Source organism: Budorcas taxicolor, chromosome 3 (assembly GCF_023091745.1).
Source record: "Budorcas taxicolor isolate Tak-1 chromosome 3, Takin1.1, whole genome shotgun sequence".
In the NCBI taxonomy this organism is placed as follows: Eukaryota; Metazoa; Chordata; class Mammalia; order Artiodactyla; family Bovidae; genus Budorcas; species Budorcas taxicolor.
The window spans coordinates 95,411,400-95,432,480 of NC_068912.1; the positions used below are offsets into that span (position 1 = coordinate 95,411,400).

Consider the following 21,081-nt stretch of genomic DNA (forward strand, 5'->3'; position numbering starts at 1 on the left):
ACAAATCAAAACAGTCGTCATTTTCAAATGTCCTCTTCTCTTACTCTACTCAACAACAATAAATCATTTCTCAATCGGATAGTGATCTGTGACAAAAAGTGGAATTTATTTGAATAACCAGAAATTAACCCTCTCAGTGGTTGGACTAAGAAGAAGCTCCAAAACTTTTGTAGGGAAAATGCTTCCACAACCAGCAGGATGCAGAAAATGCTTACCAAGAGTTCATCAAATCCTGAAGCATGGATTTTTATGCTACCAGAATAAACAAACATTTCTTATTGGCAAAATATGTTGATTGTAATGGTTCCTATTTTAATTAATAAAGATGTGTTTGAGACTAGTTATAATAATTTTAAAATTCAGAGTATGAAACCATAATTGCTTTTGTTGTTGTTCAGTTGCTCAGTCATGTCTGACTCTTTGTGACCCCTATGGACTTTGATATGCCAGGCTTTCCTGTCCTTCACTATCTCCCAAAGTTTGTTCAAACTCATGTCTATTGAGTTGATGGTGCCTACCTACCAACCATCTCATCCTCTGTAGCCCCCTTCTCCTACTGCCTTCAATCTTTACTAGCATCAGGGACTTTTCCAACAAGTTGACACTTCACATCAAGTGGCCAAGTGACTGGAGCTTCAGCTTCAGCATCAGTGCTTCTGATGAATATTCAGGGTTGATTCCTTCAGGATTGACTGGTTTGATCTCCTTGCTGTGCAAGGGACTCTCAAGAGTCTTCTCCAACAACACAGTTAAAAGCATCAATTCTTCGGCACTCAGCTTTCTTTATCATCCAACTCTCACACCCATACTTGACTACTAGAAAAACCATAGCTTGGACTATATGGATTTTATTGACAAAGTGATGTCTCTGCTTTTTAATATGCTGTCTAGCTATGTCATAGCTTTCCTTTCAAGGAGCAAATGTCTTTTAATTTCATGACTACAGTCACCATCTGCACTGATTTCAGAGCCCCTAGAAATAAAATCTGCCCCTGTTTCCACTTTTTCCCCATCTATTTGCCATGAAGTGATGGGACCAGATACCATGATTTTAGTTTTTTGAATGTTAGTTTTAGGCCAGCTTTTTATCTCTCCTCTTTCACCTTCATCAAGAAGCTATTTGGCTCCTCTTCAGTTTCTGCCATAAGGGTGGTGTCATCTATATACCTGGGATTATTGATATTTCTCCCAGCAATCTTGATTCCAACTTAAGATTCATGCAGCCTGGCATTTCACATGATGCTCTCTGCATATAAGTTAAATAAACAGGGTGACAATATGCAGCCTTGATGTACTTCTTTCCCAATTTGGAACCAGTTCATTGTTCCATGTCCAGATCTAACTGTTGCTTCTTGACCCACATACAGGTTTCTCAGGAGGCAAGTAAGGCGGTCTGGTATTCTCATCTCTTTAAGAATTTTCCAGTTTGTTATGATCCACATAGTCAAAGGCTTTAGCATAGTCAATGAAGCAGAAGTAGATGTTTTTCTGGAATTCCCTTGCTTTTTCTATGCTCCAATAGACGTTGACAGTTTGATCTCTGATTCCTCCACCTTTTCTAAATCCAGCTGGAACATCTGGAAGTTCTCAGCTCACATACTACAGAAGCCTAGCTTGAAGGATTTTGAGCATTATCTTGCTAGTATGTGAAACAAATGCAATTGTGAAGTAGATTGAACATTCTTTGGCATTGCCCTTCTTTGGAATTGGAATGAAAACTGATATTCCAGTCCTTTGGCCACTGCTGAGTTTTCCAAATTTGCTGGCTTATTGAATGCAGCACTTACACAGCATCATCTTTTAGGATTTGAAATAGCCCAACTGGAATTCCATCAATTCCACTAGCTTTGTTCATAATGATGCTTCCTAAGGCCCACTTGACTTCACACTACAGGATATCTGGCTCTAGGTGAGTGATCACACCATTGTGGTTATCCAGGTCATTAAGACCATTTCACCTTTTCAGTATAGTTTTTCTGTGTATTCTTGCCACTTCTTCCGAATCTCTTCTGCTTCTGTGAGGTCCATACCATTTCTGTCCTTTATTGTGCCCATGTTTGCATGAAACGTTCCTTTCAGTTCAGTTCAGCTGCTCAGTCGTGTCCAACTCTTTGCGACACCATATACTGCAGCACACCGGGCTTCCCTGTCCATCACCAACTCCCAGAGCTTGCTCAAACTTATGTCCATCAAGTCAGTGATGCCATCCAACCATCACATCCTCTGTCATTCTCTTCTCCTCCCACCTTCAATCTTTCCCAGCATCAGGGTCTTTTCAAATAACTCAGTTCTTCACATCAGGTGACCAAACTATTGGAGTTTTAGCTTTAGCATCAGTCCTTCCAAATTAGAGATGCCAAATATTCCTTTGGTATCTCTAATTTTCTTAAAGAGATCTCTAGTCTTTCCAATTCTATTGTTTTCTTCTGTTTCTTTGCACTGTTCACTTAAGGCTTTCTTACCTCTCTTTGCTATTTTTTGGAACTCTGCATTCAGATGGATATATCTTTCTTTTTCTCCTTTGGCTTTAGCTTCTCTTCTTTCCTCAGCTATTTGTAAGGCCCTCCTCAGACAACTATTTTGCCTTTTTTGTTCTTGGGGATGATTTTGATCACCGCCTCCTGTACAATGTTACGAACCTCCATCCATAGTTCTTCAGGCACTCTGTCTTCAGGTCTAATCCCTTGAATCTATTTGTCACTTCCACTGTATTATCATAAGGGATTTGACTTAGGTCATACCTGAATGGCCTAGTGGTTTTCCCTACTTTCTTCAATTTAAGTCTGAATTTGGCAATAAGGAGTTCATGATCTGAGCCACAGTCAGCTCCCAGTCTTGTTTTTGCTGACTGTATAGAGCTTCTCCATCTTTAGCTGCAAAGAATATAATCAATCTCATTTTGGTGTTGACCATCTGGTGATGTCCACGTGTAGAGTCAATTTTCATCTTGTTGGAAGACAGTGTTTGTTATGACCAGTGCATTCTCTTGACAAAACTCTGTTAGCCTTTGCCCTGCTTCATTTGTACTCCATGACCAAACTTGCCTGTTACTCCAGGTATCTCTTGACTTCCTACTTTTGCATTTCAGTCGCCTATGATGAAAAAGACATCTTTTTTGGTGTTAGTTCTAGAAGGTCTTGTATGTCTTTATAGAACCATTAATCTTCAGCATTGGGGCATAGACTTGGATTATTGTGACACTGAATGGTTTGCTTTGGAAATGACTTGAGATCATTCTATAGTTTTTGAAATTGCACCCAAGTACTACATTTCAGAGTCTTTTTTAACTAGGAGAGCACCAACCTAATAGTTCATACCCTTAGCCTTTATATTCATTGACATTTCATTCAATTAAAAAATTCAAAATGATTTACTATTTTCTGATATCAGTTAATCTTCTGAAGACTTCATATTAAGCATAATATAGCATATTGTAGATAGGATCATACACAGTCTTTGGAGTGATCGTCTGGGTTTAGTCTGGTTCTGCTACTTACTAACTTAGTGACCTTGGACAAGTAGCTGAAGTTCAATCTGGTGGAGGTTTCACCCAGCTAAAAGCAATGTGTTTCCTTGTTTGTAAAATGAAAATATACTTAACTCATGAGGTTATTATAAGTATTTAATGATTTCTTATTTATGAAGTGTTTAGAATAGTAACTGGTACTTTGTAAGTATTATAAAAGTATTGTTGAAAAATAATGAAGAATTTTAGCAAAAGTTTTAAGAGGTTCTAGGGTTAAGACTGAACTCTAGTTTTTATATGGATACTTACATGTTAAAATACAGTTTTTTGTCTAATTTAAACTTTTGATGCTATTTTGTTATATTTTTTAATAAGAGGGAATCTTTCCAAGCCACGATTTAAAAACAATAAATCTAATAAGGCCAGTAAACAAATGTTCCTCTGCCATATAGATGTTTATAAATTTAAAGTTTACTTACTTTATGCTATATTATTTTTCACCACACTTACTCTATATCAAGCTTAAATTCCAAAGTGTTTCTCCCTTAACATATTTTAAGGCCTGCCTTTCATCACTTTCTTTTTGCTCACTCCAATTACAATACCCTTGCTTAATCAACCTAACTTATGCATCTGGAATTGCAACATAAAGGTCCCAAAACAGCACTTGAGAAACTATGATTTATACTTAATGTGTTACAGGTGGCTTCTTAGGAGAAATGCTTATTTCTTGTGTCATTAAAATGATAAATTTCTAAATCCTTGAATTGCATTTCTGTTAAGAGTTTACTGTGGTACATTTTCTTCCAAACTTGGTTTTGCGTACACATTCCCAAATAATACTTTTGACCTTATGTTTACAAGAGCAAATTACCATTAAAATCCTAGTAGTAGATGAATATTAACAAATTTAGCAACAGGATTTCCTGCTATTAAAACATCATAAGTTATTCAGACTAAACTGTACCAGAAACTGTTTCAGAAATTGGTGAAAAGTTTACATCAGATCATTATCAAAACCAGTGCGAATGTAATGGATGAGACAATCTCAAATATAACTTAAACTAAAATATGCAACTATTAGATTTTAATTTGTGATGTTACATTAATGTTTGAGAGGTTGGCTGCCAATTTATATCTTTTGAGAATTTTAACTTCAATTTCTAATTTAAAAAGAAAATGGTTTACAATGAAATAAATGCAATACCAAGTCTTGTAAAAGCATTTGACTATATTTTTGCTGTATTAATGTTTTACAATTTAGAGATTACTTTAAACATGAATATAGGAACTAAAAAGTGGTTTCTAGTAAGTGTCAATGTGATATTGAGACATCTTTTGTTGATTTAAAGATGAAGAGTGTTGTGACTGTAATAGTACTATGAGACTGAATTTTAGGTATACCTGTATAAACTATCAACTGAATGCCCACCAGATTGGTGTAAGGTAATTAATCCTATATAATTCTGTGACATTTTAGGAATATACTGTTCTGTTTATGGTTATTTTCAAAATTTTAAATATGATAAATTAACTTTAAAGTGCTATTTAAAAAAAGTACTATGAAGACAGTCATTTCTACATTTTATAATGTTTTGTCATTCAGTCACTAAGTCATGTCCAACTCTTTGCGATCCCATGGGCTGCAGCACTCCTACCTTCCCTCTCCTTCCCTATCTCCCGGACTTTGCTCAAACTCACGTCCACAGAGTTGGTGATGCTATCTAACCATCTCATCCTCTGCCGCCCCCTTCTCCTTTTGCCTTCAATCTTTCCCAGCATCCAAGTCTTTACCAATGAGTTATCTCTTTGTACTAGGTGGCGAAAGTATTGGAGCTTCACCTTCAGCATCAGTCCTTCAAATGAATATTCAGGGCTGATTTCCTTTAGGATTGACTGGTTTGATCTCCTTGCAGTCCAAGGGACTCTCAAGAGTCTTCTTTAGCACCACAGTTCGCAAGCATCAATTACTGGGCTCTCAGCTTTCTTTATAGTCCAACTCTCACATCCATACATGACTACTGGAAAAACCATAGCTTTGACTATGTGGACTTTTGCTGGCAGAGTGATATCTCTGCTTTTTAATATGCTACCTAGGTTTCTCATAGCTTTCCTTTCAAGGAGCAAGCGTTTTTTAATTTGATGGCTGCAGTCACCATCCACAGTGATTTTGGAGCCCAAGAAAATAAAATCTGCCCCTGTTTCCACTTTTTCCCCATCTATTTGCCATGAAGTGATAGGACTGGATGCCATGATCTCAGTTTTTTGAATGTTGAATTTTAAGCCAGCTTCTTCACTCTCTTCTTTCACCCTTAAAAGGCCCTTTAGTTCCTCTTCATTTTCTGCCATTAGAGTGGTGTCATCTGCATATCTGAGGTTATTGATATTTCTCCCAGCAATCTTGATTCCAGGTTGATCTTCATGCAGCCCAGCATTTCTCATGATGCACTCTGCATGTAAGTTAAATAAAAGTAGGGTGACAATATACAGCCTTAATGTACTCCTTTCCCAATTTTGAACCTGTCCGTTGTTTCATGTAATATTCAATGCCATTATATTTCATTCTTTAAAATTTTGTTTATTTATTTATTTAATTTTTGACTGTGCTGGGTCTTCGCTGCTGTGAAGGCTTTTCTCTAGTTGCAGCAAGCAAGGGCTACTTTATCCTTGCAGGTGTTGGCTTCTCATTTCAGTGGCTTCTCTGTGTAACCCTAGCACAGACTCTAGGGTTAGGGTACACAAGCTTCATTAGTCGTGGCTCCCAGGCTCTAGAGCACAATAGTTGTTCTGCGGCATGTGGGATCTTTCTGGATCAGGAATTGAAGCCATGTCTCCTGCAATGGCAGGTGGATTCTTTAACACTGAGCCACCAGGAAAGCCCCTGATGAATGAATACAAGAATGAGCTATGCTGGCCTGATTTGCCCATTTTTATTGCTCTCATGGTTACTCTTAAGGAAAGATTGTAGATCTACTGATTGCTGGACCTGCCTTGGGGAAAATCATCTGTCCCCTACTTAAATCACCTAACTACTAAAATTGTTTCTGGGAATATGAACAGCTTTCTGTGTGTTGTTTTTTTTTTAATTTTTAGTTTTACTTTATTTTACTTTACAATACTGTATTGGTTTTGCCATACATTGACATGAATCTGCCACGGGTGTACATGAGTTCCTAATCCTGAACCCCCCTCCGGCCTCCCACCCCATATCATCTCTCTGGATCATCCCCGTGCACCAGCCCCAAGCATCCTGTATTCTGTATCAAACATAGACTGGCGATTCGTTTCTTACATGATAGTATACATGTTTCAGTGCCATTCTCCCAAATCTTCCCACCCGCTCCCTCTCCCTCAGAGTCCAAAAGTCCATTTTATACATCTGTGTCTCTTTTGCTGTCTCACATACAGGGTTATCATTTAAATCTTAATTTGGTATGTCACTAACACCTCACATTTGTTAATCTTTTAAAAAATTTTTATTTATCTATTTATTTGTTTACTGGCTGCACTGGGTCTTTGTTGCTGCACCCGGGCTTTCTCTAGTTGCAGAGAGAGGGGGCTTCTCTCTAACTGTGGTTCACAGGCTTCTCATTGCAATTTCTTCTCTTGTTGTGGAGCCTGGGCTCTAAGGCACACACACTTCAGTGGTCACGGCACACAGCCTTAGTTGCCCTGAGGTGTGTGGAATCTTCCCAGACCAGAGATCAAACCCATGTTTCCCGAACTGGCAGGCCAATTCCCAAACAATGGACCATCAAGGAAGTCTAACTTTCTACGTTTTAATGTCTTCTTGAAGGAAGTGAATTTAGTGTCATCTTTGTAGTGTTCAAGTCAGAAATTATGGAGCCTGGAACATTTGAGCCTGCAGACTGTAAAGAAACCCCAGACTTTTTTGGTTTCCCAGTACACATATAACAAATTTTTTTGTGTTCCAGTACAGGTAAAAGTTATGTTTACAGTATGTGTGAAGTGAAAGTGTTAGTCACTCAGTTGTGTCCGATTCTTTGCAACCCCATGGACTGTAGCCCACCATGCTCCTTTGTTCTTGAGATTTTCCAGGCAAGAATACCAGAATGGGTAGCCCATTCCCTTCTGCAGGAGATCTTCCCAACACAGGGCTTGGGTTCAGGTCTCCTGCATTGCAGGCAGATTCTTTACCATCTGAGCCACAAGTTTGCACTATATTATAATCTATTAAGTTTGAAAGAGCATTATGTCTATAAAAATGTATATATTGTTAAAAAAAATGCTAACAACCATCTGATAACACAGGGTAACCTTCAGTTTGTAAAAAGACACAGTATTTGTGAAGTGTAATAAAGTGAAGAGCAATAAACTGAGTTAGGCTTGCCTGTGCTGAATAGAGTAGTGAACATTGATGTCATCTTCCCAAGTTTAGGGGAAGGTTTAGATGACATATAAATGACATTTAAAAGATTTTTAAAGTTCTCCTTTTTTTCTTAGTTTGCTGAAAATTTCTTTTTTTATCATGAACGCATGTCAAACTTTAGCAAATGGTTTTGCTGCAGCAATTGAGATGATCAAATTGTTTTCCTTCTTATTCTGTTAATGTAGTAAATTAATTAATTTTCCTACTTTTAAACCATGCTTGCTTCCTGAAATAAATCTAACTTGGTCATGATGTGGTATTCTTCTTACATATCACAGGGTTTGATTTGTTAATACTTTGTTTAGGATTTTGGCATCTAGCTTCATGGGAGATACTGGCCTGTAATTTTCTGTTTTTGTAATTTCACTGTCAGGTTTTGTAATTAGGGTTGTGCTGGCTATGTAAAACAAGTTGGGAACTGTTTACTCTTTCACTATAGTCTGAGACAGTGTGTTAATACTGGTATTATTTCTTTCATTAAATGTGAGGAATAATTTACCAATGAAATCATATATGCCTGGAATTTTGTTTGTGGAAAGAGTTTTAATTTTGGATACAGTTTCTCTAACAGATTTTTTCCTTTTCCTTCTTTACCTTTTGCTTTCTTTTACATATTTTGAAGCATCATTCCAAAGCTAGTGGAGGTGATGGGATTCCAGTTGAGCTATTGAAATCTTAAAAGATGATGCTGTGAAAGTGCTGCACTCAATATGCCAGCAAATTTGGAAAACTCAGCAGTGGCCACAGGACTGGAAAAGGTCAATTTTCATTCCAGTTCCAAAGAAGGGCAATGCCAAAGAATGTTCAAACTATTTTTCACAATTGCATTCATCTCAAACGCTGGCAAAATAATGCTCAAAGTTCTCCAAGCCAGGCTTCAATAGTATGTGAACTGTGAACTTCAGATGTTCCAGCTGGATTTAGAAAAGGCAGAGAGGAACCAGAGAACAAATTGCCAACATCCGCTGGATCCTCGAAAAAGCAAAAGAGTTCCAGAAAAACATCTACTTCTGCTTTATTGACTATGCCAAAGCCTTTGTGTGAAAGTGAAAATCGCTCAGTTATATCCGACTCTTTGCGATCCCGTAGACTATATAGTCCATGGAATTCTCCAGGTCAGAATACTGGAGTGGGTAGTCTTTCCCTTCTCCAAGGGATCTTCCCAAACCAGGGATCGAACCCAGGTCTCCCACATTGCAGACAGATTCATTACCAGCTGAACCACCAAGGACGCCCAAGAATACTGGAGTGGGTAGCCTATCCTTTCTCCAGTGGATCTTCCTGACCCAGGAATTGAAATGGGGTCTCCTGCATTGCAGGTGGATTCTTTACCAACTGAGCTATCAGGGAAGCCTCCTTACCAGACCACCTTACCTGCCTCCTGAGAAATCTGCAGGTCAGGAAGCAACAGTTAGAACTGGACATGGAACAACAGACTGGTTCCAAATAGGAAAAGGAGTACATCAAGGCTATATATTGTCACCCTGCTCATTTAACTTCTCTGCAGAGTACATTATGCGAAATGCCAGGCTGGATGAAGCACACACTGGAATCAAGATTTCTGGGAGAAATATCAATAACAGATTCACAGATGACACCACCCTTATGGCAGAAAGTGAAGAGGAACTAAAGAGCCTCTTGATGAAAAGGAAAGAGTGAAAAAACCTGGCTTAAAACTCAACATTCAAAAAACAAAGATCATGGCATCCAGTCCTATCACTTCATGACAAATAGATGGGGAAACAATGGAAACAGTGACAGACTTTATTTTCTTGGGCTCCAAAATCACTGCAAATGGTGACTGCAGCTATGAAATTAAAAGACGCTTGCTCCTTGGAAGAAAAGCTATGACAAACCTAGTGAGTAAAGTCTCTCAGTCGTGTCTCACTCTTTGAGACCCCATGGACAGTAGCCTACCAGGTTCCTCCGTCCATAGGATTTTCCAAGCAAGAATACTGGAGTGGGTTGCCATTTCCTTCTCCAGATCTTCCCAACCCAGGGATTGAACCCGGGTCTCCTGCATTGCAGGCAGATGCTTTACCATCTGAGTCTCCAAACCTAGACAGAATATTAAAAAGCAGATACATTACTTTGCCAACAAAAGTCCATCTAGTCAAAGCTATGGTTTTTCCAGTAGTCACGTAGGGATATGAGAGTTGGACTACAAAGAAAGATGAGTGCCAAAGAATTAATAATTTTGAACTGTGGTGTTGGAGAAGACTCTTGGGAGTCCCTTGGACTGCAAGGAGATCAAACCCGTCAATCCTAAAGGAAATCAGTCCTGAATATTCATTTGAAGGACTGATGCTGAAGCTGAAACTCCAATACTTTAGCCACCTGATGGGAAGAACAAACTCATTTGAAAAGACCCTGTTGCTGAGAAAGATTGAAGGTGGGAGGAGAAGGGGATGACAGAGGATGAGATAGTTGGATGGCATCACCGACTTGATGGACATGAGTTTGAGTAAGCTCTAGGAATTGATGATGGACACGAAAGCCTGGCATGCTGTAGTTCATGGCATGGCAAGGAGTCAGACATGACTGAGCGACAGAACTGAACTGAGCTGATATATTTTGAGTGATATTAGGTGCTTATATTTAGGATTGTTACATGTTCCTTTTGAATCAATACTTTAAACATTATCAAATGTCTGTTTATACTTAGCAACACGTCTTGCCTTAAAGTTTACTTTTTCTCACATTAATATAGCTATGACAGTTTTCTTTTGACTAGAGTTAATTCTCAACCTTTATCTATTCTTATTTCACAGCATGCCTCCTATAAACAGTATATATTTGAATGTTGTTTTCAGTCATTCTGTCAGTGTCTTTTAATCAGTGTCAATATACATGTAAGTGTGATATATTTAGATTTAAATCTATCATATTTCTTTTTGTTTCCTATTTGTTTCATCCAATCTTTGTTTTCTTATTTCTCCTTTCCTATGGTAGTGATCATAATCTTCTTTATTTGTACTGGTGAATTTTTGTTTCCATATTTTATTTTATTATTATATAAAGGATCACTTTGGAATGTGGTTTCCCCAATCTCAGCACTACTGACATTTTTTAAAGATTATTTTTTATGGGCCAATTTTAAAGTCTTTATTCAATTTGTTACAGTATTACTTCTGTTTTTTATATTTTGATTTTTTGGCCATGAGACAGGTGGGATGTTAGCTCCTCAACCAGAGATCAAACCCACATCACTTACATTGGAAGGCAAAGCCTTTAACCACTGGACTGCCAGGGAAGTCTCTACTATTGACATTTTGGACCAGATAATTCTTGTGTCCTGTGAATTATAAGATATTCAGGAACATATCTGACCTATATGCAGTGGCAGCACCTTCCCAAACCCCCTGACAAGATTGTGACATCCAAAAAAATTCAAGACATTACCAAATGTTCCCTGGGGTGGCCAAATCAACCCTGGTTGAGAATCACTGCTCTAGATCAGTTCAATAGAAATATAATACAAGTTATAGATGTAATTTAAAATTTTCTAGTAGCCACATTAACAAAGCAAACAGAGAGAGGTAAAATTACTTTAAAGAATGTTTTTATTTAACAAAATATACCCAAGGTATTATCATTTCAAAATGTAATCAATATAAAAGTTGTTAATAAAATATTCTATATTCTTTTTTATACTATTTCTTCCAAACCTGTGTTTTACTTTTATAGTACATCTCAACTTGAACTGGCCATATCAAGTACTTCACAGCCACATAGAACTGGCTAAAAAATGGGCAATATTCTAGAAATCTCTGTTGTAATCCTTGGCTTATAATCATTAGTAGATAAGTCAGTAAATACAGTCAAAATAAATAAAAACTTCTACCACAATAGCAAAATATACAGTAGTTTAGCTCCATCTCCCTTGTTCCCCATGTAGCATTGTTACCATATATTTTATTTCTATATATGTAACAAGCCCCACAAGACAATATTATTGTTATTGTTGCCTTCTGAAAAACCTGTATTCTTTTGCAGTACACCATGTATTTACACTTCATTACATTCCGCAGCTCTGTACTTTTTCTATATAATTTTCCTTCAGCCTGAAGACCTTTTAGAATTTATTGTTCTGTGAGTCTTCTGGCAACAAATTCATTTAGCTTGCTTTCTGTCTTTATCTTACCTCATTTTGAAGAATATTTTTGTTGGGTACAGAATTCTATGTTGGGAGATATTTTCACTTAACAATTTAATGCTGTCATTCCATGATCTTTTCAACTTCTACTGGAAGTCAGTTAGAGATCTTATTGTTGCTGTTTTAAAGGAAATGCTACCTTTCTTCTCTGATGTTTTTAACATTTTAGGTTTCCTTCCTTTGATTTTCAGCAATTTTACTAAATTTTATCTGGGAATGTTATCTTTGCATTTATCCTGAAAATCTTCAATCTGTTATTTTGCTATCTTTCTTATCAGTTTTGGAAAATGCAAAGCCTTGAGTCTGAGCAAGTCTGGGAATTGGTGATGGAAAGGGAAGTCTGGCATGATGCAGTCCATGGCATCGCAAAGAGTCGGACATGACTGGGTGACTGAACTGAACTGAATTGTTTCACTCTAATGAGATTCATTGTCTCCTAAACACCTTGAACATTTTTCTGCCTCCCTGGCCCAGGCCCACCAGCTTTCTGATTCACTGTCAAAAAATCCCATGTAATAAACTGGCTGCACATTTGAGGTACCTCTAAATTCTGATCCATTATGCCAGCTATCAAATGATTTTCTGTTTCTTCCAAAGGAGTCTCTCTGACGAGGCCAAGGCCAGTTCTTCAGTCTGTGCCTGGAATTTAAAAGTATAATGAAGAAAAAAAATAGTTGGCTATTGTCAGCTTACATGGAGTGGTCGCTTCTTTCTGAAAATTTAATTCATTGAAATGAATGCTGGTATCTTTTAAAATATGATTTTTTGTAATTTGTCCACTTTTAAAAAATTATTTCAGCAGAACATTGATCTATCCTCCCCTATATCTTATCTACAAGTGGAATTATCATTATGATTTAAAATGAATTTTCCTGATTACTAATTAAATTGAGCTGTTTTAATTTATTTATGGGCACTGGATTTCCCTTTCGTAAAATATATGTCTTTTACTTTTTTTTTCCTATTAGGTTGTTTACATTTTGAAGATTTGAAGGAGATTTTTATACATATTTTTTCTATAATGAGTTCTTGGTAAGTTTTATGTGTTGCAAATATATTCCCTTTCTCTGTGGCTTTTTCCCCTCTTCTGTGGATATGTAATATATCATAATAAAAAAGGTTAGAAAATATTTTAGAAATGTTGAAATTAAGATGCCTGTGGACCATTCTAGTGGGATAAATTACAAAAAGTCATATTTTAAAATACACCAACATTCATTTAGATTAATTAAAATTTTGGGAGAAAGAGCCCTCTCCAGATAAGCTCAGTCGGTCAGCTCAGTCTCTCGTCGTCTCTGACTCTTTGTAACCCCGTGAACCACAGAACGCCAGGCCTCCCTTTCCATCACCAACTCCCAGAGTTTACCCAGACTCATGTCCATCGAGTCGGTGATGCCATCCAACCATCTCATCCTCTGTTGTCCCCTTCTCCTCCTGCCCTCAATCTTTCCCAGCATCAGGGTCTTTTCAAATGAGTCAGCTCTTTGCATCAGGTGGCCAAAGTATTGGAGTTTCAGCTTCAACATCAGTCCTACCAATAACTCCAGGTCTGATTTCCTTTAGGATGGACTGGTTGGATCTCCTTGCAGTCCAAGGGACCCTCAAGAGTCTTTTCCAACACCATAGTTCAAAAGCAGCAATTCTTCGGCACTCAGTTTTCTTTATAGTCCAACTCTCACATCCATACATGACTACTGGAAAAACCACAGCCTTGACTAGACAAACCTTTGTTGGCAAACTAATGTCTCTGCTTTTTAATATGCTGTCTAGGTTTGTCATAGCTTCCCTTTCAAGGAGCAAATGTCTTTCAATTTTGTGGCTGCAGTCACTGTCCACAGTGATTTTGGAGCCCAAGGAAATATAATCTGCTACTGTGTCTACTTTTTCCCCATCGATTTGCCACGAAGTGATAGGATTGGATGCCATGATCTAGTTTTTTGAATGCTGAGTTTTAAGCCAGCTTTTTCTCTCTCCTCTTTCACTTTCATCAAGAAGCTATTTAGTTCTCTTCACTTTCTGGCATTAGGGTGGTGTCTTCTGCATATCTGAGGTTATTGATATTTCTCCCAGCAACTTGATTCTAACTTAATCTTCATGCAGCCCAGCATTTCATATGATGTACTCTGCATGTAAATTAATAAGTAGGGTGATAATATACAGCCTTGATGTACTCCTTTCCCAATTTGGAATCAGTCCATTGTTCCATGTCTGGATCTAACTGTTGTTTCTTGACCTGTCTGTATACAGGTTTCTCAAGAGGCAGGTAAGATAGCCTGGTATTTCCATCTCTTTAAGAATTTTCCAGTTTGTTTTGATCTGCACAGTCAAAGGGTTTAGTGTAGTACACGAAGTAGAAGTAGATGCTTTTCTGGAATTCCCTAGCTTTTTCTATGAGCCAACGGATGTTGGTAATTTGATCTCTGATTCCTCTGCTTTTTCTAAATCCAGCTTGTACATCTGGAATTTCTCAGCTCACATACTGTTGAAGCCTAGCTTGAAGGATTTTGAGCATAATCTTGCTAGCATGTGAAATGTGTGCTATTGTACAGTAATATGAACATTCTTTGGCATTGCCTTTTTTTGTGATTGTAATGAAAACTGATTTTCCAGCCCTTTGGCCACTGCTGAGTTTTCCAATTTTGCTGGTATATTGATGGTATATTTAACAGCATCATCTTTTAGGATTTGAAAAAGCTCAGCTGGAACTCCATCACTTCCACTAGCTTTGTTAGTAGTAATGCTTCCTAAGGCCTACTTGCTTTCAAACCGTGGTGCTGGAGAAGACTCTAGAGAGTCCCTTGGACAACAAGGAGATCATACCAGTCAATCCTAAAGGAAATCAACCCTGAATATTCATTGAAATAACTGATGCTGAAACTGAAGCTCCAATACTTTGGCCACCTGATGCAAAGAGCTGACTGACTGGAAAAGACCCTGATGCTGGGAAAGATTGAGAGCAGGAGGAGAAAGGGGCCACAGAGGATGACACGGTTGGATGGCATCACAGACTCAGTGGACATGAATTTGAGCTAACTACTGGAGACAGTGAAGTACAGGGAAGCCTGGCATGCTTCGGCATCCATGGGGTCACAAAGAGTTGGACATGACTTAGCAACTAAACTGCCACCATCACCACCAAGGAATGCAGCTGTTGCATCAAAGAATAAGAGTATATTTAGTTATGTAAGAAACTGCCAGTTTCTACGGTGGTTGCATGATTTTGCTTCCTCACCAGCAATGAGTCACAGTCCCCATTGATCCACATCTTTGCTTGAATTTGGTGTTGTAAGAGTTCTAGATTTTGGCCATTCTAATAGGTATGTGGTGGTTCTAAAAGATGATGCTGTGAAAGTGCTGCACTCCATATGCCAGCAAATTTGGACAACTCAGCAATGGCCACAAGACTGGAAAAGGTCAGTTTTCATTCCAATCCCAAAGAAAGGCAATGCCAAAGAATGCTCAAACTACCATACATTGCACTCATCTCACATGCTAGTAAAGTAATGCTCAAAATTCTCCAAGCCAGGCTTCAGCAATACATGAACTGTGAACTTCCGGATGTTCAAGCTGGTTTTAGAAAAGGCAGAGGAACCGGAGATCAAATTGCCAACATCCACTGGATCATCGAAAAAGCAAGAGAGTTCCAGAAAAAACATTTATTTCTGCTTTATTGACCATGTCAAAGCTTTTGATTCTGTGGATCAAGACAAACTGTGGAAAATTCTGAAAGAGATGGGAATACCAGACCACCTAACCTGCCTCTTGAGAAACCTATATGCAGGTCAGGAAGCAACAGTTAGAACTGGACATGGGACAACAGACTTGTTCCAAATAGGAAAAGGAGCACATCAAGGCTGTATATTGTCACCCTGCTTATTTAACTTCTAGGCAGAATACATCATGAGAAACACTAGGCTGGAAGAAGCACAAGCTGGAATCAAGATTGCCGGGAGAAATATCAATAATCTCACATATGCAGGTGACACCACCCTTATGGCAGAAAGTGAAGAGGAACTAAACGCCTCTTGATGAAAGTGAAAGTGGAGAGTGAAAAAGTTGGCTTAAAGCTCAACATTCAGAAAACTAAGATCATGGCATCTGGTCTTATCACTTCATGGGAAATAGATGGGGAAACAGTAGAAACAGTGTCAGACTTTATTTTGGGGGGCTCCAAAATCACTGCAGATGGTGATTGCAGCCATGAAAGTAAAAGATGCTTACTCCTTGGAAGGAAAGTTATGATCAACCTAGATAGCACATTAAAAAGTAGAGACATTAGTTTGCCAACAAAGATCCATCTAGTCAAGGCTATGGTTTTTCTAGTGGTCATGTATGGATGTGAGAGTTGGACTGTGAAGACAACTGAGCACCGAAGAATGGATGCTTTTGAACTGTGGTGTTGGAGAAGACTCTTGAGAGTCCCTTGGACTGCAAGGAGATCCAACCAGTCCATCCTAAAGGAGATCAGTCCTGGGTGTTCATTGGAAGGACTGAAACTTCAATACTTTGGCCACCTCATGCGACGAGTTGACTCATTGGAAAAGACTCTGATGCTGGGAGGGATTGGGGGCAGGAGAAGGGGACGACAGAGGATGAGATGGCTGGATGGCATCACCGACTAGATGGATATGAGTTTGGGTGAACTCCGGGAGTTGGTGATGGACAGGGAGGCCTGGCGTGCTGCGATTCATGGAGTCGCAAAGAGTTGGACACGACTGAGTGACTGAACTGAATTGAACTGAATACGTGTGTAATGGTATGATTTAGGGAGTTTTTGGAGGAAGGTTACAAATATGAAGTTCCATTTTATAATATCATATCAAAGTTACATACTACCACCATTACTTAACACTGTTAATGTTGACTTTGACCACCTGACTGAAGTAATGTCAATCAGGCTTCTCCACTGTAAGGATATTCTTTCTTACCTCCTTTCCTTGTTATACTGTTTGGAAGAAATTCTCTATGTGCAGCCCACACTCAAATAGTGGGAACATATTCTTCTCTTCCTTTAGGTTTTAGCATCTACATAATTTATTTGAAATTCTTCTGCATGGGCGATTTATCTGTTCTCCTTCATTTACTAATGTGTTCAGTCATTTATTTATATCAATATGGGTTTGTGAATATTTATTTTATACTTTTGGTTATAATCCAATCCTACTTATATGTGAACAGTGCTAACTGATTGTTCCAACTCTGACCACTGGAAATTCTTTCAGTTGGCTCCTATGCCCCATTGACATGTCCCACTAATATGTGTATATGTGTTGAACAGTTCCTTACATTCTGATGACAGAAGATGATCCATGCTATATTTGCTCATCTGTATCTATATTAATCAAACATGCTTTCTTACTGCTGTGGCCAACTTGAATCCATTATCACATTTATCACTCTAGTCTTTTTCTCAGACTTTTCTATAACCTCCCAGTCATTAGAGGAAACGTATGTATGTGTATATAAATATAAACAGAAATATATTTGTTGTTGTTTTATCACTAAGTTATGCCTGATTCTTTTGCAACCCCATGGTCTGTAACTTGCCAGCCTTCTCTGTCCATGGAATTTCCCATGCAAGAATACTGGAGTCGGTTGCCATTTTCTTCTCCAGGGGATCTTCCCAACTCAGGGATTGAACCTGCATCTCCTGGGTTGTCAGGTGGTTCTTTACCATTGAGCCACCAGGGAAGCCCACATGCATATATACATGTATATATAATCTTATTTATTTCTATGAGATAGCAATTATTATCTCATTTCATAGTTGAGAACTGAGTTCAAAGAGGAGATCTTTTTTCCAAAGACACAGTGATTAAGAGATGGAACTATGACTTCTTCTGGGAAAAAAGAGCATTTAAGAGGTAGAAATGAGAAGGTACATGGTTTTCCCAGTAGGCCATCTTGTGAATTGGTAAAACTGATGAAGGCTGTTTTGGCATGACCCTGAAGAAAACATGGATAAATTTGAAATTATACCTCTTTGAGGAGCTAACTTTTCTATGGAAAATTTGTTATTAATCATGTTCAAGTGGGAGGGAATATGAGTAAACCTATGGCTGATTTATGCTGATGTTCGGTAGAGACCAGTACAATACTGTAAAGCAATTATCCTCCAATTAAAAATAAATAAATTAAAAAAGACAAAAAGTTATACATCACTCCATGAATTACCAGAAAAAAATGTTAAATTTTATATCTTCTAAAAGAGATATATCATGTCTCACATCAAAAAAAAAATCATTTTATGTTATACATTTTGAGTCGGTTAAAGGACAATGGGGCTCTGGTGGGGAAATAAATAAGAGTGGATTAGATAGGGAAATTAAATCTCTAACTTTTTAGACTCACTTAAAAATCTAAAACAACAACCATGCCCCAACCCCGCAGCCAAATTACGACCTACTTTAAAATCTTTATCTTTGACTGCTCATTGAAAAGGGAGCTCTGTGATAGAAGAGCTAAAGACACAGTGAATATATATCAAGATCCTCTTGCAAAAATCATGATTGCTTATTAAAGTAACTGATGAAGCCTGCAACAAAAAATTTTATACAAATTTTAAGCAACTGTTTCCTAAATTTATTTGCCCATAAAATGCTTTTGTCATGTAAAAGCTATTAATACCCATAGATTGATATTTGGAATGTAAATTTTTTATTCATTTTATAAAAGAAGGAATTTGCTTTATTTTTTCTGTTTCCAGACATTGAAATAGGGCCTGTCACACAAAGGGTCTTCAATTAATGTTTATTTGTTAAATAAGTAGAAAAGAAAATATGTATTAATAACCTGCTATATGTTAGAAACAAGCAATACAGTGGCAAAAATAAACATGGTTTCTGCTCTAGGCTTACAGTCTACTGGAGAAGACTGCAAGTAAGCAAGTAAAACATTTAAATATTAGGGAACTCCCTGGTGGTGCTAAAGAAGCAGACAATATTAAGAAGAGGTGGCAAACACAGAAGAACTATACAAAAAAGATCCTAATGACCCAGATAACCACGATGGTGTGACCATGCACCTAGAACCTGACATCCTGGGGTGAGAAGTCAAGTGGGCCTTAGGAAGCATCACTAAGAACAGAGCTAGTGGAGGTGATAGAATTTCAGTTGAGCTATTTCAGATCTTAAAAGATGATGCTGTGAAAGTGCTGCACTCAATATGCCAGCAAATTTGGAAAACTCAGCAGTGGCCACAGAACTGGAAAAGGTCAGTTTTCACTCCAATCCCAAAGAAAGGCAATGCCAAAGTATTTTCAAACTACCACACAATTTCAATTCTCTCACATGCTAGCAAAGGAATGCTCAAAATTCTCCAAGCTAGACTTCAACAGTATGTGAACTGAGAACTTCCAGATGTTCCAGCTGGATTTAGAAAAGGAAAAGGAACCAGAGATCAAATTGCCAACATCTGCTGAATCAGAAAAAAGTAAGAGAGTTCCAGAAAAACATCTACTTCGACTATGCCAAAGCCTTTGATTGTGTGGATCAAGACAAACTGTGGAAAATTCTTAAAGAGATGGGAATACCAGACCACCTTACCTGTCCCCTGAGAAATCTGTTTGCAGGTCAAGAAGCAACAGTTAGATCCAGACATGGAACAACAGACTGCTTCCAAATCGGGAAAGGAGGACAGCAAGGCAGTATATTGTCACCCTGCTTATTTAACTTATATGCAGAGTACATCATGAGAAATGCTGGGTTGAATAAAGCACAAGCTGGAATCAAGATTGCTGGGAGAATTATCAGTAACTTCAGATATGCAAAAGACACCATGCTTATGGCAGAAAGTGAAGAGGAACTGAGGACCCTCTTGATGAAAATCAAAGAGGAGAGTGAAAAAGCTGTCTTAAAACTCAACATTCAAAAAACGAAGATCATGGCATCTGGTCCCATCACTTCATGGCAAATAGATGGGGAAACAGTGGAAACAGTGGCTGACTTTATTTTTTTGGCTCCAAAATCACTTCAGATGGTGACTGCAGCCCTAAAATTAAAAGAAGCTTGCTCCTTGGAAGAAAAGCTATGGCCAACCTAGACAGCATATTAAAAAGCAAAGACATCACTTTGCCGACAAAGGCCCATATAGTCCAAGCTAGGGTTTTCTCAGTAGTTATGTACAGACGTGAGAGTTGGACTATAAAGAAAGCTGAGCGCTGAAGAAATGATGCTTTTGATCTCTGGAGAAGATTCTTGAGAGTCCCTTGGAATGCAAGGAGATCCAACCAGTCCATCCTAAAGGAAATCAGTTCTGAATATTCATTTGAAGGATTGATGCTGAAACTGAAACTCCAATATTTTGGCCACCTGATGAGAACTGACTCATTTGAAAAGACCCTGATGCTGGGAAAGATTGAATACAGGAGGAGAAGGGAATGACAGAGGATGAGATGGTTGGGTGGCATCACCAACTTGATGGATATGACTTTGAGCAAGCTCTCTGAGTTGGTGAGGAACAAGGAAGCCTGGCTTGCTGCAGTCCATGGGGTCGCAAAGAGTCGGATACGACTGAGCGACTTTCACTTTCACTTTCTAATCAGAATCTGAATATTTCTAACATCACCCTTCATTCAGAGTGCATGTTGAAATCATTTATAGCCCTTGCACTAAATGGATGGCATGCTCAGAAGTACATAAATTAAGACAGCATTATAAAGGATATTTATAGGTATGGAACAAAGTTAAGCGAAGAAGAGGATCTCAAGAACCAAGGAGAGTCAGATGTCATTTCAGTTCAGTTCAGTCACTCCGTCGTGTCCGACTCTTTGTGACCCCATGGACTGCAGCAGGCCAGGTCTCCCTGTCCATCATCAACCCCCAGAGTTTACTCAAACTCATGTCCATTGAGTCACTGATGCCATCTAACCATGTCATCCTCTGTCGTTTCCTTCTCCTCCTACCTTCAATCTTTCCCAGGATCAGGGTCTTTTCCAGTGAGTCAGTTCTTCACATCAGGTGGCCAAAGTGTTGGAGCTTCAGCTTCAGTCCTTCCAATGAATAGTGAGGACTGATTTCCTTCAGGACGGACTGGTTGGATCTCTTTGCAGTCCAAGGGACTCTCAAGAGT

At 38.3% G+C, this 21,081-nt stretch overlaps 1 protein-coding gene across 1 annotated transcript in view; it reads right to left on the reverse strand.

Moving 5' to 3' along the window:
• Nucleotides 1-21,081, reverse strand: part of C3H1orf185 (chromosome 3 C1orf185 homolog) — a gene marked incomplete at its 5' end in the record, with an annotated part of 167,448 nt that overhangs the window by 121,676 nt on the left and 24,691 nt on the right. The window contains one exon of the mRNA XM_052638069.1: nt 12,554-12,651. Within this exon, the coding sequence (XP_052494029.1) occupies nt 12,554-12,651 (98 nt within the window). The remainder of the gene's footprint in view (nt 1-12,553; nt 12,652-21,081) is intronic.